The following is a 17,643-nucleotide window of genomic DNA, read 5'->3' as shown; positions in this document are numbered from 1 at the left end:
CGCTCGGCTGCCGCCATCTTGCGGACTTGTTGTAGCGCCGCCGCGGGGAAGCCGCTCTGAGGCCGCACCGCTCACCCACACCGAGGCGGACTGGCAGCCCTGAGCGTCGCAGTCATGCCGGCGGGACCCGTGCAGGCGGTGCCTCCGCCGCCTCCCGTGGCCACCGAGCCCAAACAGGTATCGTGCCCCCCCCTCACCGGGACCGGCAGCCCGGGCCTAGGCCACGGCGCGCCTCACTTTTGCTGCAAGTAGCGGCCGCTTAGGAGGCCTTGGAGGAACTACAAGTCCCAGGAGGCAGCGCGCTGGAACCGTGGTTCTCTAAAGTGTGGCCTGCGGACCGGCAGCTTCAGCATCCGCTGGGAGTTTATTAGAAATGCGGAGTCTCTGTAAAGCACAGCATAGGAAATATAGTCAGTGAGATTGCAATAACTATGTATGGTGCCAGGTGGAAATATGGGGGGGGGGGCACTTTGTAAAGTATATGATTATCTAGCCGCTATGCTATATAGCAAATAATATTGAATGCAGACTGTAATTGAAACATTAAATTAAAAAAATTAAAATGTTAAAAAAAAGAAATACACCCCAGCTCCTGTAATAGAAATCTGCATTTTAACAAGACCCCAAGGTGATTCATTAAAGTTTGGGGAAAACACAGATCCCGTGCATCTCCTGTGGCAATTGGGCCCACCGGCCCCCAGTAAATTGCTCCGTAATTTCTAATTTCCCAGCCTGCAGGGTTACAGCTTTGAATGTTAATTCTCCTGCATCTACTCAGGACTTAGTCTAAGCCAGATACCGAGCCTGGGTCCCAGGTTACTGGGATGAATGAGGCACAGCTGCTGCCGCGGAGAGCTAGCTCATAAGCTAGTAAGGGGCCAGGTACCCATGAATATTCCACAACTGTGTATTGCTCGATGGGCCAGTTAAGCTCTCTAGTCCTCAGTTTTGTCATCTGTGAAATGGGGATAATTAAGTTACTTACTTACCTCATAGGGCTCTCGTAAGGGTGATACAAGATAATATATGCAAAGTGCTTAGAAAAGTGTATGCCACCTACTCTGTTGTCACTGAATTTGGAGGCTGAGGGAGGAGGAGGAGGACCACGTTTCTGGCCTGGTTGACCAGGTGCCTGTTTGGCCATTCACGAGGAAAGCGGTTAGAGATGACAGAAGTGCCTGGGAAGCAGTTGATCTGAAGCTCCGGGGTGCAGAGTGGCCCCGGGCATCCGTGTGGGTGGGATTGTTTAGGCTGGAGGTGGTAGGAAGCAGAGGAGGTGACTGTGAGTGCCTGAGGACCGTGTGAATACTGTGAAGAGAACCAAGAACAGGATTTTGGGGGGGTGCCTAATGTTATAGAGCAGGTTTCTCGGGGGGCATGGTGAGCAAGAAGGAAAGACGGGTGAGAATGGGGCCTGGGAGTTGGGCGGAGAGTTTTGTGAAGGGGGGGCATTGCTCACACAGCCCGGTGACCGCTGTACTTGGCCGTAGGCAGCTGTTTTTGACTTTGGCAAGGGCACTTGAAATGGATGGGGACCAAGTGGGGGGTGAGGAAGTGGGAACGCAAGGCTGAGAGAACTCGGGATGTTTAGCAGAGGAAGAGGGGTGGGGGAGAAGGCAGTAGGAGAAAGGAACATGAGGGCAGGGGAGAAACTATTTTTCTGAGATGAGAGACCTGACCCTTCGTTTACTAAAGAAAGACCAGCGAGGAAAGACGATTAGAACTTACCGAGAGTTAATGTTGAGTGTTCCAGTGCAGTTTCACAAAACATTTGAGCATTCACACTCCATAGTTAAGACTGTGGAGTGGATGCAGAGAGGAAAGGCATTTAAAGGCAGAAGGAGCTGCCCCGAAGGAGTTCCTTTTTTAAAATTTATTCAAACAATCATTAAGTATCCCATGCCAGGCACGCCGCTTGCTCTGGAACATGGATCCATGTTCTGGATTCTGGAACGTGGCTTCTCAATGTGGTCCGAGACCTGCATCTGAATCACCTGGGCGTTTAGTAGAAATGCAGATCCCTGGTGTCATGGACACAGTCTAGCTCAGAGGTCTCCAGCCGGTGGTCCGTGGGGTCCGAAAGGTTGGCGACCGCTGGTCTAGCTGGTGGAGCCAGAAAAGCTGCTGCTGCTTTTACTGATTCCCCAGGAGGGTCCCTCGCAAGCACAGTGCCGGTAAAGGAGCCCCCCTTCTGGAGAAGAAGGTTCTGGCCCCAAGGAAGTCCGCGGGAGAGTCTGATGCTCTCAGGTATGTCCAGCCCCAAACCAGGAACTCCAAGACTTTGTTTTCTTTTTTCCCAGCCCACAGAAGAGGAAGCATCTTCAAAGGAGGATTCTACCCCTTCCAAGCCCGTGGTGGGGATCATTTACCCGCCTCCGGAGGTCAGGAATATCGTGGACAAGACTGCCAGCTTTGTGGCCAGGTAACCTAGCCGCTTCTGCTCGTGTGGCTTACAAGTGGGTTTTAGCGCCAAGAGCTCTGAATCCGCACAGGTTAACACTGGGTTTCAGGGAGGGCTGTCGGGTGGGACTCGCTGACATGAATGGTCAATGCACCTTTGAAAGCACAAGTCATCTGAGCAGTTAATTCACCTGCCAGGGACACGGAGGCCACAGGCTTGACCCCTACAGAGAGGCGCTCTCAGTGTAGGCCCATTGGCTGATCCAAAACCACAGCATGGCGGTGAGGTAGGTCGTGGTCAGGACTGGCATCTGACACAGCATGGCAGTGGCGGAGTGTGAGTCACAAGCCCCAGAGTCACCAGGAACCTGTGTTTCCAAAACAGGCCTGAGGAAATGTCTGGAAAGCGCTCTGTCACGGATGTATGTGTGTCTGTCTGAGCCACTGGCCTGAGGGAGACAAAAAGGGGTTGGTCATCCTCACTGTGCGAGGACCACATTCCTCAGAGCCTCCGATGACCCCTCTGCAGAGGGAATGAGACGCCTCCTCGGGGCTGTTGTGAGGCAGGCGTGAGATGGGGGGACGGAACCGTTCGGGTACCTCATGCAGGTGTCAGCTGTCTTCTCAGGTGGCATGGAAGGCAGTCTGAGTTCCTCGTGTCCCTCCCCATCATACACACACTCACACGTCCTCACATGGGATCCTCTTGATGGCCACGTGACCCCAGAGACCAACACGTCCCCTAGTTTAGGGTCTTTAAAGTAGGTATTCCTTCAGCAGCCAGCAGGCCCCATCCAGCCTACAGATCTTTTGTCTTTGCAATTTTTTTTGTACTCAAATTACTTAAAAATGAGGAGATTGCACAATAAATCTGGACAGCTCCTTGCATGGAAGCAGCAGCTGGTCCTGAGCAGACGGCTGCCCTCAGTCAGGGCATTCGCTCCCCCGGGGGCCACGCAGCATCCCCATCGCAATGTCTCCTTCACAGATGTATTCCTTTCCCATCCTCCTAGTGAAATGAAACGGAAGGGAGGCTTTCTGTACGGGAGGTGCCGTGCAGATTGGTCTCAGCACATTTCAGGGCTTTGATTCACCTGGGTATTGGGTTAACACTGTTCTGTGCTGGACTGAACATTACCAGCCCATGTCAGGTTTAGGTCAGCAGGCGGTGGATCTGTGATAAATGTTTATAATGTCTCATGGCAACACTCAGGCTTCCCCTTCTCCCCTCATATTTTAAAAACAAACGGGAAAGGGGTGTTGGAGGAAGCATCGACACGACCTCACTACCAGAATAGTTTCTGCCAGCTGTTTTCACCTTTTCCTGTTTCCTTCTGGCCCTCGGCGTCCTTTTTTAGATCCTTGTAACACCAGCAGAGGGACTTTCACATCCTGCTTTTCCCTTTGAGCTTGTTAGAAGCATTTTCCCATGTTGCTTTGTGGTCTGGTGCTGCGTGGGCCGCTCTGGAGACGATGCACCGAGTTGAGGCAATGGGCCTTCCTTGGCTCGCCGTCTCTATCTTTTCCTTCGAATTTGTTTCCAACATTTCAGTTTGGCAAGTGAAGCTGCGGGGAAGGCTCTGAGCACTTTCTTTCCCATTTAGGTAGTTTCTTTAGAGGAAATAGTGTGGTACATTACTGGCTGAAGGAGGATTTTTAAAGATTTCTTAAACATTTTGCCAAGTAGCTTTCCAATAATTTTGTGTCACCCTCTTCTGCCACGGAAATCAGAGTGTATCCAAGTTCCCTTAAAAATAATAAGTCTATACACCCACATCTCTAGATCTGTTGTTGGCTACAATGGTTGCCTCGTAGGCATTTCTAAAACTCTGCACATGCTTCTGTTGACATTGCAATGAAGGGACGGACTAGCATTTCAATCTGGAACACAGTAGACTCGTAGGACCCTTCGTTTCACACGTATTGACTGATGAAGCAGAGCATACCGTAAAAATCACTAACCAATGTGGTTTTCCAAAAGAAGTGTGTGTTTTTTTGTAGGTTAGGTCTCCCTTCTCTGCATTTTCCTTTCAAGGAACTGAAGTGGAAATTACCCTTAAAAGTCCCACCAGCTGGGTTGAGTCAGAATCCTGTATTTTTCTGTTGAAATCTTTTGTGAGAGAACACAATTTTAACATTAGACTAACTTAAAGCAACAGAAGAGCTGCCTTTTCATTGTTGTAATCTGTCAGATTGTTCCCAGATGTGGGGAGGTTATGGCTTCAGAGGCCGCGATAGAGGAGGCAATCCGAGCCCCTCTTTCCAGCAGCCCGTTATCTGCCCCGGCATTAGCTGGGTGTGGTGGCCAGGTTTTGGCAGTGTGTACACACTCCTCCTCATGTTAGCTTGCCTCATGGAAGGAGTGGGACAACAGCTGCTTCCTCAAGCATGAGGTTCCAGTTGTACTAACTCACCGTCAGATTGAGACCTACCTCATGGTGTCAGTCACGCTGCAGAGTGTGACCAGAACGTGTGGAGGAGCTGGCCTGGGTGTTGGCCCCCTTCCCCCCCCTCCTCCCCCCCCCCCCCCCCCCCGGCACAGATTATGGTGGCTCATCTGGAGCACAGCACCACCCGCTCCCTGTCTGCCCCCCTATCTTCAGCTGACAGGACCAGGGTGTGAAAGTCTGAAGTGGAGCAACCTGGCTGCCCCCCAGCCCCTGGAGCTGCCCCCGGTGTGTTGGGGGCATCTGTGAGAGCTGGGCTCCGGCTGGAGGAGCGGTGGAGGAAGTCCAGTCACCTCCTAATACCCAGGGCATCTCTGTTTAAGGAGCAGCTCTTCCAGTTTTTATAGAAGTGACAGCACTCGCATTTGCAGGCCACTCTGCTCACGAAGACTTGGGCATCTCCTTAATAAATTTGATCTTAATAGTTCAAGATAGAGAAGGCAGCGTTAGCGACATTTCACACGTGGGAAATCGAGACAAAGAGAAGTGTGGTAGCTTGTTGAGTCAGTAGTGAACCCAAAACTTGAACATGTCCATATCTTGTGTCTTTAACCTTTTGCACTCGGATGTTGAGTGTGACTCAACACGGTTAGCATCGGTAGCAGGAATCGAGAAAAAAGCAAGCGAGTGCAAAGGGTTAAGGTTAGTGCACTTTCTGACTGACACGGGTGTTACATACAGGGTGGGGCAAAAGTAGGTTTACAGTTGTGAGTATGCAAAACAGTTTAATTTTAAGCCTGCCTTTTATTAGTAAAGTCATATTGATTTTTACTTGAAGTAGTAATATATGCCTTCCTTTGTAAGTACATTTTTAAAAAGTAAATAAATCTTAACTAAAAAAAAAAAAAAAGGTAATAGTCCAGATGGATTTTGGAAATGGCGAGACTGACAGAGGAGCTGCGGAGGTGATGAGCTGGGAGACCCTGTGGTAGAGGAGGCCTGCGTCAGGCCGGAGGAGGCAGATGGCCCTGGTGCTGATGGCAGGGGTCTCAGGAAGACCTCTGCGGTGCTGAGAGATGGACCAGTTTGAGTGATGGGTGGGCAAGAAGGTGGCTTGAACGGGCCGTGTTCTGGGTCTCAGCAGTTGCAGTGGTCGTGGTATTAATTCTTTTTCCCTCCTTCTAGAAATGGACCTGAATTTGAAGCTAGGATACGACAGAACGAGATCAACAATCCCAAGTTCAACTTTCTGAACCCCAATGACCCTTACCATGCTTACTACCGCCACAAGGTCAGCGAGTTCAAGGAGGGGAAGGCTCAGGAGCCCTCAGCCGCCATCCCCAAGGTCATGCAGCAGCAGCAGCAAGCCACCCAGCAGCAGCTGCCCCAGAAGGTTGGAGCCAACCCCTCCCCTCACTTCCCCAGGCCTGAGAGGGAGGCCGGGATTGGGAGGGAGAGGAGAGTAATGAACTCGCTATCCAAACCTCACAGCCACCCAGGGAGAGACGTGAGGGTCCCTCCCCCATCTCACAGAGGCAGACACAGGCTCAGAGAGCGAGTCCTGCTGACAGCTGGCATTTCTTTAGCACTGCTCGTCAAGCTCTGTGCTCAGTGCTTTAGGGGTCTTGTCTCACTGGCACCTCACGGGCTGCATGAGGAGGCCAGCAAAGTGATCCTTTTACAGATGAGAGAGCTGAGGCTCAGGAAGTGTGCTTTACTCAAGGCCAGAGTCAGGACTTCAAGTGCATGCTTTCAGCCTCTTCTCTTTGCCTTGGCCCAGGCTTGTGGGCCCTTCTTACGCCATCATTCTGTCTCACTTTCCCAGTCGCGCGCCCCACCCCCCTAAAACCTGGCCTGCCCTAATACCCCTCAGCACTAGGCCCAGCACTAGGGGTGATTAGGATTGTCACTGGGGACAGGAAGGGCTGGCACATTTTGCTTCCTTTGTAGGCCTAGACTGGCCCCTTTCTTTCTCTGCTCCTTTGCTCTGGCAAAGGTGCCTCGATTTACACGGGGAGGGAGAGGCGGACGTAGGCTCTGCAATTTACACCCCTAGGGCCTCAGGCTGCTATCTCAGTTCCTTCCTCTATGAAAAGGATTCACGGCACCCGTCCTCTCCACCCACGGTTCCTGTGGAGACCAGAGGAGGAACAAATGTGGAAGTCCTTCCAGTGGGGTCCTCTGCGCGCACACAGGGCCTCCTGCATCCTCTCGCCCTCGGTTGGGATTTATTTATTTTTTATTTTTAAAATATATTTTATTGATTTTTTACAGAGAGGAAGGGAGAGGGATAGAGAGTTAGAAACATTGATCAGCTGCCTCCTACACACTCCCTACTGGGGATGTGCCCGCAACCAAGGTACATGCCCTTGACTGGAATCGAACCTGGGACCCTTCAGTCCGAAGGCCAACACTCTATCCACTGAGCCAAACCAGTTAGGGTTCGGTTGGGATTTATGAGCCCTGTTCCTATCAGGTCTCCTGCTCCCCAGTTTTAGTCGTCGATTTCAGGGCAGCAGCAGAGATAAAGAGGGGCAGGATCTCACTGGAAGCCTTTCAGGTTGTTGAGGCCACAGTTGGCCAAGAAATGGCTGCTCTTGTGAGTCAGGACTCTCACACCAGGTGCCAGAGGTGTACACACCGTGAACAGAAGCTGAGAGGCCCCCCCCCACCCCTCCCCGCCCGGAGCCAGTCCACTCCTGTGCCTCATGCTCACACGTCTTCTGCATCTTAGGTCCAAGCCCAGGTGATCCAGGAGACCATCGTGCCCAAAGAGCCCCCTCCTGAGTTCGAGTTCATCGCAGACCCCCCCTCCATCTCAGCCTTTGACCTGGACGTGGTGAAGCTGACGGCTCAGTTTGTGGCCAGGAACGGGCGCCAGTTTCTGACTCAGCTGATGCAGAAAGAGCAACGCAACTACCAGTTTGACTTCCTCCGCCCACAGCACAGCCTCTTCAACTACTTCACGAAGCTGGTGGAACAGTACACCAAGGTGCCTGGTCAGGGTGCAGGCCGGGGTGCTGGGCCCAGGAAGCACGCTATCCACTCACCGTCTACAGGACAGTGTTCCTCTGTGGGGCCCCTGGGTGGATGTTAACATTTTATTTCCCTGTGAAATCTTGCTTTATATTCGGTTTTCCCTTTTAAATGCAACATTGACTGCTGTTTCTAAAGAAAATTGAAATGCGTGATTGATAACTGCATTAGGTGAGTGCCTGCTATGACAAGGCCAAGTGGTGTTAGCTAGCTGCTTTTTAAAATATATATATATATATATATATATATATATATATATATATATATATTCTTACTGATTTCAGATTGGCTGCCTCCTGCACACCCCCTACTGGAGATGGAGCCTACAACCCGGGCATGTGCCCTGACTGGGAATTGAACTGTGACCACCTGGTTCATAGGTCAATGCTCAACCACTGAGCCATGCCTGCCGGGCATGCTAGCTGCTTTTAAGTACATTTACAGTTTTTGGTGCCTAGCATAGGGCACGGGAAAGAAGCAAGCCTATAATAATTGTCTCCTATTACCTAATTTAATTCTCACAAGAACCCATGAGGTAAAAGTGTTTTCTTCCTTTTTTAAAAAGCAGGAGCAGGCTCAAAGAGGTGAAGTCACTTACTCATGGTCTGTCAGCTAACAAGTAGCTGTACAGACTGACCGTGTGCTGGGTGATCTGCCATGGTCTTGCATACTTTCCTGCTGATTCTTACAGCAGCCTTTTAAGTTGATCATGCCAACTTAAGTGGTGGTGCCACCATTTTGTAGAAGGAAACCAAGCTACAGAAGTTAAATAACTTGCCCAAAACCACAGAGCCAAGTGGAGCTGGGATTGGGATCCAGAATCCCATGCTCTCCCTTCCGCACCTTTCCACAGCCCAGGAGGCCCCCTCTTTGTCCCGGGTTGTGCTGTGCTGACTGTTGCTTTAATAACTTCTGTGTTTCAGATCTTGATTCCGCCTAAAGGCTTATTTACAAAGCTCAAGAAAGAGGCCGAGAACCCCCGAGAAGTTTTGGACCAGGTAAACTCATTTTAAAAATATATACTCATTTCAGAGAGGAAGGAAGAGGGAGAGGAAGAGAGAGAAACATCAGTGATGAGAGAAAAATCATTGGTTGGCTGCCTCCTGCACGCTCCTCACTGGGGATCGAACGCGCAACCCAGGCATGTGCCCTTGACCGGAATCGAACCTGGGACCTTTCAGTCCGCAAACTGATGCTCTATCCACTGAGCCAAACCGGTTTCGGCTAAACTCATTTTTTCTTAACCAGTTACTGATGTGGAAGTTACATGTGGGTTGTGTTTCATGTTTGTGAGTAATCTCCGGGGCAGTGCCTTGTTATGTTCTAGGCACAGGAGTGGTGGGGAGAGGCCTTCCGCTACCAAGGCCAAAGGAACCGGGTTCTATGCCCCAACCCCCTGCTCTGCTCTCAGCGTCACCAGGCCTCCCTCTTCCCACCCTCAGAGAAGCCAACTCCCGAGCAGGTGCCTGTTGTAGCCCAGGTTTTCAGAGTTGAGGACAGAAGGCATCTCTTCAGGACACTGCCTTTTGTGGCCAGGTCTTTTTACGCTTAGACCAGGAGCTTAATCATTTCGTAGACGAGTACGTTGTTCTGTGGGTAGCAGTGGTCATTTCTTCATGTGATGTGATTATGCACTGTAGTGCTTTGTGCCTACACATTGCAAGACACCATCACGTAAGTATCTTCAGCTTCATGTCATCAAGCACCTGAATAGGTTCCCGGAGTCAGAATGACATGGATCGAGGAGACTTCGGACATTTGCCATCTCCTGCTGCTGCTGTTCATGAGAGGAGATAGTAGACATTTGTTTAATTTTTAGAGCAGTGTTATACATATTTCAACAAACATGGCTGTTTTGGATGGCCGCATGAAGTCTTGTTTCTCAGGCTCTCAGGCTGCTTCTCTGGAGCACTCTGTTGTCATGCAGCCTTCCCCTGAACACAGCTCCTCGCTACCTCGAGCAAAAAACTCCGAAGTTGTGACAAATGGCTGGCCTGGGGGCCTCGGCAGACGGTTTCTGTGGCTTTTAGAGTTGTCATCCTGTCTGAACTCTGGGCCTGGCTGAAACTAGACACAAGTGCCATAGTTTGCTCCCCAAAGTCCCCCTTTGTAGGCACGGCAGCCTCCTCCCTGTCCTGCAGGAGGTTCTGGCTTGTTCAAGGCCCATCAGGAGCAGACCCTGATTCCGCTCAGCTCCTTCTGTGTCCTGGCTCTTCAGGTGTGTTACCGCGTGGAGTGGGCCAAATTCCAGGAGCGTGAGAGGAAGAAGGAAGAGGAGGAGAAGGAGAAGGAGCGGGTGGCCTACGCGCAGATCGACTGGCATGACTTTGTGGTGGTGGAGACGGTGGACTTCCAGCCCAACGAGCAAGGTAGGTCTGCGAGGAGGTAGGTCTGTGGCCAGATGGGAAGCCGGGCCTTCAGAGCCCTCCTGGGATACCTTGTGCGGGCGTTCCCAGGGAACAGCGGACTTCCTCGGAGGGCTGTGTCAGTGTCCCTTTCCCCTCTGCTCCCGGAGTCCTTCAGTTCTGCCACACTGTCCCAGCTAAACTTAATTCAGCAAATACTCACTGTGTCAGACTCCGGTGGGCTCTGGAGATGGGAGAGACATCAGCCCCAGCCCTCGGAGAGCTCACAGCGTGCAGAGAGGATAGATGGGCCTTTATAGGGAACATCTGAGGAGGCCTCCCTTTGACTCCGTCTCCCCCTCCCCCAGGGAACTTCCCTCCCCCTACGACCCCGGAGGAGCTGGGCGCGCGGATCCTCATCCAGGAGCGCTATGAGAAGTTTGGGGAGAGCGAGGAGGTGGAGATGGAGGTTGAGTCTGACGAAGAGGACGAGAAGCAGGAGAAGGCGGAAGAGCCTCCTTCCCAGCTGGACCAGGATACCCAAGTGCAAGACATGGACGAGGTGCGCCCCTGGGCCCTGGGCAGGCCTGAGGCTGACCTTTCCCTGGAGCCCAAGGAGAGGGGGGTGCTCTCCACCAGAGTCCGAGATCCAGCCCCTTGTGAGGCTCGAAGGAGGCGTGGGTCCTGAATAAGGCAGCTGCCCGAACCCCGCAGCACAGAGCCCTTCCAGCCTGGGCAACAAAGAGGCATTCACAAGCAAGGGCCTGAGCGCTGGGCCGGCCCTGGTCTGCGGCCTTCCCCCAGAGGCCCTGTTCCTCACCACCCCAGGCCAGCTCTGTTAGGGAACCCTCCACACCTCAGCTTTGATGCATTCGAGCTTCGGCCCAAACGAGCTTTCCAAAGTGCAGCCTGTGCTTCCTTTCGGCCACCTCCACCCTCGGAGCCAGGCCTCCCGAGCAGGCACAGAGGCTCCAGGCCAAGCCGCTCTCCTTCCCTCGGAAAGAATCTGCGTGCGGCCGGAGAAGAAAGGCCCTGTGTCTGTGGGAATTGACTTTCTCTCTCCCTCCCAGCATTACTCGGAGCAGCAACCCTCGAGCGCTGCCTTGCTCCCCGCACCCTTCCTGGCATGTTAAGTGCCCTTGGCCTCCTGGGACTGCCTGGTGCCAGCTGCTGGAAATGCCTGGGCAGAGCGTTAGCACCACGGCCCCCAGCATTCCCATTCATGCTGCGACGAAGCAGCTTGGCTGGCTGCCGGCTGGCCTCGCTGCCCGGGAGGCTTAGCACATGGCCACTGGCTGCAGGCCTAGGCACCTTGCCATCCTGAGAGCCTCAGGGTTCGGCTGTAGAGCGGCGGCTTCTCGGCCCCTCTAAATCCCGCCACCGCTTTGCGTTTCAGGGCTCAGATGATGAAGAAGAAGGGCAGAAAGTGCCCCCACCCCCAGAGACACCCATGCCGCCGCCTCTGCCCCCGACTCCAGACCAGGTCATTGTCAGGAAGGACTATGACCCCAAAGGTAGGACCTGCTTTCCCGCCCTCACGTTCCTCAGCCCTGCCCGGTTCTAGAATGGCTCGAGGTGGCTGGTTAAAGGCACCGATAGCCCCTCCATCCCAGGCCTCACCGTGGGTCCCAGGGAGTAGCCATCTCTGGCGCCCTGACAATTCCCCCAGCGCCAGGTGCCGTGTGGCACTGAATGGCTGTGTCAGGGATGAGTGATGCACGAATGAAGCAACACCCTCTTCACCCAGGCTGCCACCCAGGGTGCTCACTCAGCATCTCTTCCCTTTTAGCTTCCAAGCCCCTGCCTCCAGCCCCTGCTCCGGATGAGTACCTTGTGTCCCCCATCACGGGGGAGAAGATCCCTGCCAGCAAAATGCAGGAACACATGCGCATCGGGCTGCTCGACCCCCGCTGGCTGGAGCAGCGAGATCGCTCCATCCGCGAGAAGCAGAGCGACGACGAGGTGTACGCTCCAGGTGAGGTGGGGGTGCCCCCACCCAGTCCACACCCCTTCTCTGACTCAGCCCTGACTCACTTTGACCCATGGGAATCTCTGAACTACAGTTAACTTGCTGTAAGCAAACATAGAAAGCAGCAGTTGAGCTCCACAAAAGCTTTCAAGGTTACGCACAGCCTGTGATGCCACAAAAGAGCCCCCCATTTTGCAGAATGACTAGCGATAGGACTCCTCCAAAGACAGGCACCTGCCAGGGATGGCGTGTGCCCATTGACATCCCAGAGCCAGATCTGACCAGCGGGGAGGGGTGCTCATTCTGGGGCTGTCTTAGAATGAGACTCACACAGCACTCCTGTGACTGCTGTGTGAGAAGCAGCAACGGGGGAACTGTCCCAGAGGGAGGAGACCAAGCTTTCCGTCTTGACTCTGCTACTTGCTACTCACGTGACCCTGTTCTCTCAATTGCCTTTTCTTCGTCAAGGAGTTGGACAAGCTCTGGTTTACAGGCTTCTTTAGAGCTGATTGGGCAGCCTTCCCCTAGCTCAGAGGACAGGCATGCTGGGGTGGGACTCAGTCAGCCTTGTCCCATGGGCCCAGCCTCCACCCTGCACCCGGAGAGCTGCTGCCTTGTCAGAAGGGCACGTGGTTTAGAGTCCCTTTCTGTCCCGTCTCTGTCTAGGTCTGGACATAGAGAGCAGCTTGAAACAGTTGGCCGAGCGACGTACCGACATCTTCGGTGTAGAGGAAACAGCCATTGGTAAGAAGATCGGCGAGGAGGAGATCCAGAAGCCAGAGGAAAAGGTGCAGTTTGGATTCTCCTAGAGCCTTCCCTGCCCTCAGACCCCCACACTGGCCTCAGTTCTAGGTGACCTGACAAGCTGTGGTGTTGCTTTCCCTCGCAGGTGACCTGGGATGGCCACTCAGGCAGCATGGCTCGAACCCAGCAGGCCGCGCAGGCCAACATCACCCTCCAGGAGCAGATCGAGGCCATCCACAAGGCTAAGGGCCTGGTACCAGAAGACGATACCAAAGAGAAGATCGGCCCCAGCAAGCCCAATGAGATCCCTCAGCAGCCACCGCCTCCATCCTCAGCCACCAACATCCCCAGCTCAGCCCCGCCCATCACCTCCGTGCCCCGGCCCCCGGCAGTAAGCCAGCAGCCACCTTGTCACTGGTCTTGTAGAGCGTGGTTCTTGGGGTTGGAGACTACTGGCTGAGAAGGGCAACTGCCTGACTGCAGGGCCTGCGTGCTGAGTGGGTCAGATACAGAGAACCCTTTAATTGGAAGTGAGAGCCTCTAGCCTGACCTTCTGTCTGTGTGGGAGGATTAGATCGGAGGGAGGCAAGTGGCAGATGCAAAGCAGGCTTGGGGCAGAGGGGCTGCAGGGCTTAATGGGCCTTTGAGGAGCGCTGGCTCGTCTCCAGGAGGCTCCGTCAAGGTCAGCCTCTTTGGCTCTCAGTGTCTCCATGAGTGGCTGGTTGAGTCCCAAGTGGAAAGAGTGCTGTCCCTGGCCTCTCTCGGCGAAGTTTCCGTCAGAGCCTGGGGTGAGGCTGCGATCTCTCAGCCCCAGGGCCCTGAGTTGGAGCCCCATCCTTAAAGTCTGCAGGTGACCAGTTGCCAGCTGTGAGTCCCGCCTTGGCTTCCTGTGACCTTGGGGTCCCTTCTCCCCACAGATGCCGCCTCCTGTCCGCACCACAGTTGTGTCCGCAGTGCCCGTCATGCCCCGGCCCCCGATGGCTTCAGTGGTCCGACTGCCCCCAGGCTCGGTGATCGCTCCCATGCCGCCTATTATCCACGCGCCCAGGATCAACGTGGTGCCAATGCCTCCCTCAGCCCCTCCGATCATGGCACCCCGCCCACCGCCTATGATTGTGCCAACAGGTCAGTGTCTCATGTTGCTTTCTAGGCCATTTGGTCAGGACTACAGGCCAAGCACTGAGCAGAGCAGTGGCTGGTGGGGTGCTAGCTGGTCAGGCCCGGGGTCTAGCCCAGAAGAAAGCCATGGCTTCCCTGTGTGAGTTCCCTGAGCCAGGAGCTGGGAGCCACGACTCTTGGGGGAGATGGTCTGATGCCACAGAGCTGGGGTTTGTGCAGCCAGAGGAGTCAGGCCCTAAAGGCGCAAAGGCCTCACAGTGATTACTGCTGGCAGGCACCCCCTCCATCCATCAGTCCTGCCCCTTTTCCAGTGCCCGGCTGCCCAATCTGGGCAGCGTCCCCGGTCCCCTGGCCAGGAAGCCGGCTGGCTGCCAGACTCAGCAAGGAGCGGCCCTTCACACCTCTCACTGGGAGAAACAGGAAACCTTTGCAATCTCCCCTCTAAGGTCTCACCAGCCCTGATTCCTGGGCTCTCCCCCCACTCACACAGCTGCCTATTCCTGTCCTTCCAGCCTTCGTGCCCGCTCCACCTGTGGCCCCTGTCCCAGCCCCAGCCCCAATGCCCCCTGTCCACCCTCCGCCGCCCATGGAAGATGAACCTGCCTCCAAGAAACTGAAGACAGAGGACAGCCTCATGCCCGAGGAGGAGTTCCTTCGCAGAAACAAGGTATGTGATCCCAGAGCGCTGCCCGTGGCCGCGAGCGTCCAAATGGGAGTCCAGTCCCGCCGCAAGCAAACACTGCCTGCCCCCCCCTCCCCCCCCCATTCTGCTCCCATGGTGTTGGCTTCCAGGGCCTGGGTCAGCCATGGCACACACAAACAATTACTGACATTCTGCTGCACACCAAAAATGTATATTTTTTGCCAACCCGACCAAAAAAAATAGGTATAATTTTGATTCATTCACAACAGACAGCTGTTGTTGTGTTGGTGTTGTCATTTTTTTATTTGACAATCTGAGGGAAAAGATGTCAGGTATTGCATGTTTTAAAAATTCTAGCAGCACACCAGTTGAAAATCGCTGCCCTATAGGAAATCCTGGGTGCAGTTCTTAATTTCTTTGTGGCCTTCTCCTCCAGTTTCATCCCTTAGGAGGTCTGCCTGTTGAGGGGATCCTGTTGGGGTGCTAGAAATAAGGGGAGGTGGGAATCTTGGCACTTCAGTCCCTAGGAAAGTTGTTAAGCTCCACTAGGAGACAGGAACAGTCCCAGCCCCATTTCCCAGTGCATTTGACAAATCTTTTTCTCTTCCATTTTTTTCCCAATAGTGTTTCCCATCTCTTGAGGGCTCAAGTGCCAGGGTAAAGCGACATACTGTACGCGCACTTGTCCCTTTAGTGCTCACAACAGTACCGTGCAGTGGTTGTGATTAGCTGCCGAATAGACATGGCATTGAAGTTCAAAGAGACCTAGTTAACTAGTTAGCGGGGAGGCCAGTTGAAACCCAGGTTTTCTGATTTCACAGTTCATATTCTTCCCCCCGTGGTAATTCTTGGGGTTTGCAGAGCATTTTCATGCCACTTCTTCAGCTCCAGACTCACCAGGAGGCAGGATAGAGATCATTTTAAAGAAGAGAAACCAAATCTTGTGCCATGTCACCAGTGGCATCAGGGACTAGTGTCCAGGAGCCCAGATGGAGAGGTGACACTGTCTACTGGCCCAGGAATAGGAGAGCATAGTTCCTGATCGGCTCAGGGATCCCAGGCATAACGGCCACCTCCTGTTTTGCAGGGTCCAGTGTCCATCAAGGTTCAAGTGCCCAACATGCAGGATAAGACGGAATGGAAACTGAACGGACAGGTGCTGGTCTTCACCCTCCCGCTCACTGACCAGGTAGGAGTTGCTGCAGGGGAACCAAGGGGTCAAGGGGCAGCTTCCTTCAGCTGACCTTAGCAAAGGGGTAAATGTCCTCTCCTTGCCCCACAGGTCTCTGTTATCAAGGTGAAAATTCACGAAGCCACGGGCATGCCTGCAGGGAAACAGAAGCTGCAGTATGAGGTGAGTCGGGTGTCTGGTCCTGCCCCTTGGGTCACAATGCTTCTGTCACCCCAGAAGCTAAGTCCCCTGTGGAACCAAAGGAGCGGGGAGATGCCTGGATGTGGCCATCTGAGTCCATCCTAGAAGGAATGATGCTGGCTGGGAGGGAGTGCTGGGCAGGTTAGCCTGACAAGGTGAGGCTTTAGTGGGTCGCAATAGAACCTGTGTGGGGTCCAAAAACCCTCTGCCTCAATGACAAGGTGGACCTCTGGGGACAGTTCTTTGGGGTGCTCTAGTGGGCTTCTGGTCCAGGGGTGGAGCCACCCAGTCAGTGTGGTTTCAAGTAGCCTGGCTTTGTGCGTGGACGGAGGTGATAGTCCCGCTAGGCCTGGTGCCCACCAGGTCTCCAGGGCTGCTCTGTTGCCCCACTTCGGACTTTGACAAATCTCCACTCTGGGCCTCAGTTTCCTGCTCTGCATATGTGGCTGTTGGACTAGTTGATCTCTAAAGGTCTTGGGATTTAAAATTCTGTGGGGGTGGTCAGGGCCAGCTTCTTGGAGAGTTGACAGAAGGGAAGAACATGGCTTGGTAGGAAGGAAGGAAGGAAAAGCAAAGCATTCTGGGAGGAACCAGAGACCTGCCCTGCGCCTGCATCCCTCCTTGCCCCCGGCCTGCCTTCAGGCTCCTGTGTTCACTAAGTTCAGAATGTGAACAGACATTGGGAGTGAGGCTGCGCAGTGTGCTCAAGGCCACATTGCCCATGCTAAGCACACCGTCTGTGTTCCAGGGCATCTTCATCAAGGACTCCAACTCGCTGGCTTACTACAACATGGCGAACGGCGCCATCATCCACCTGGCCCTCAAGGAGAGAGGCGGGAGAAAGAAGTAGAGGAGAGGAACCTGTCAGGTCCCAGCCACAGCCGTTTTGCCTCTCCTGTCCCTCACCCCCTGCCCAGACTCTGGAGACCCTGCCTTGTACATTGGTTTCCCTCTTAGTTTGGAAATTTAACTTGTCCTGCGGTTTCCTCCCCTCCCCCCTCCCACATGGGTAAGAGGGCTTCCTACACCGCCCTCCTCCCCGGTGGTCTCTGGAATTCCTTTGTGTTCGAGTCTTGATTTGAAGGGATTCGTTTCTTCTGGCAGCCCTTTAGGAAATGTGAACCCAGGAATGTTCTGGGGATGGTGTCATAGTGCCAATTGGCGCTTGGCTGATAGAATGTGCTTGTAATTGTCATTAATCATTTTGTGTTTTGCCACAGGCTGTCTAATAAACCCCTTGGACCCTTGTGAAACCAGTGTCATAAGACTTGTCTCTTGGCCACCTGCACCCTGTCCAGACTCAAGGCAGGGGGGAGAGGGAAGGAGGGGCGAGCACTGGGTTTTTGACTAACTTATTGACACCATCCAGTCTTTGATGACTCATGGGAAGATATATTTTTATTATCCTTTTAAAGCATTCGGACTCTGTAAAGGCACAGCCCTGTGATTTAACAGACTAACACAGATGTCTTCAATAGCCACGAGCACAGGAGAACAAGGATGGGTGAGATGCAGTTCCTGGGTCAGGGGACAGCGGTGAGACACATGCAGATGAGACTCGAGGGTAGCGGTTTCCTGCAGGCGTGGAATCACCCCTCACCTCATTGGCTCTTGACCTTGGGCCGGTG

The 17,643-nt window shown here is 53.7% G+C and overlaps 1 protein-coding gene across 1 annotated transcript; it reads left to right on the top strand.

Moving 5' to 3' along the window:
- The first annotated feature begins 1 nt into the window (after window position 1).
- Window positions 2-17,419, top strand: SF3A1 (splicing factor 3a subunit 1). Its single transcript, XM_079762910.1, has 16 exons — window positions 2-177; window positions 2,301-2,422; window positions 5,973-6,180; window positions 7,522-7,779; window positions 8,747-8,821; window positions 10,042-10,192; window positions 10,537-10,730; window positions 11,565-11,682; window positions 11,958-12,143; window positions 12,804-12,925; window positions 13,027-13,272; window positions 13,799-14,006; window positions 14,513-14,667; window positions 15,731-15,832; window positions 15,926-15,997; window positions 16,764-17,419. Exons 1-16 carry the CDS (start codon window positions 115-117, stop codon window positions 16,863-16,865), a joined length of 2,382 nt encoding a protein of 793 aa, XP_079619036.1. The 5' UTR covers window positions 2-114; the 3' UTR covers window positions 16,866-17,419.
- The last annotated feature ends 224 nt before the right edge of the window (window positions 17,420-17,643 follow it).

This window comes from Cnephaeus nilssonii, assembly GCF_951640355.1.
Source record: "Cnephaeus nilssonii genome assembly, chromosome: 22".
Taxonomy (NCBI): Eukaryota; Metazoa; Chordata; class Mammalia; order Chiroptera; family Vespertilionidae; genus Cnephaeus; species Cnephaeus nilssonii.
The sequence above is the reverse complement of the archived record's forward strand: the minus strand, read 5'-3'. Positions and strand labels throughout refer to the sequence as shown.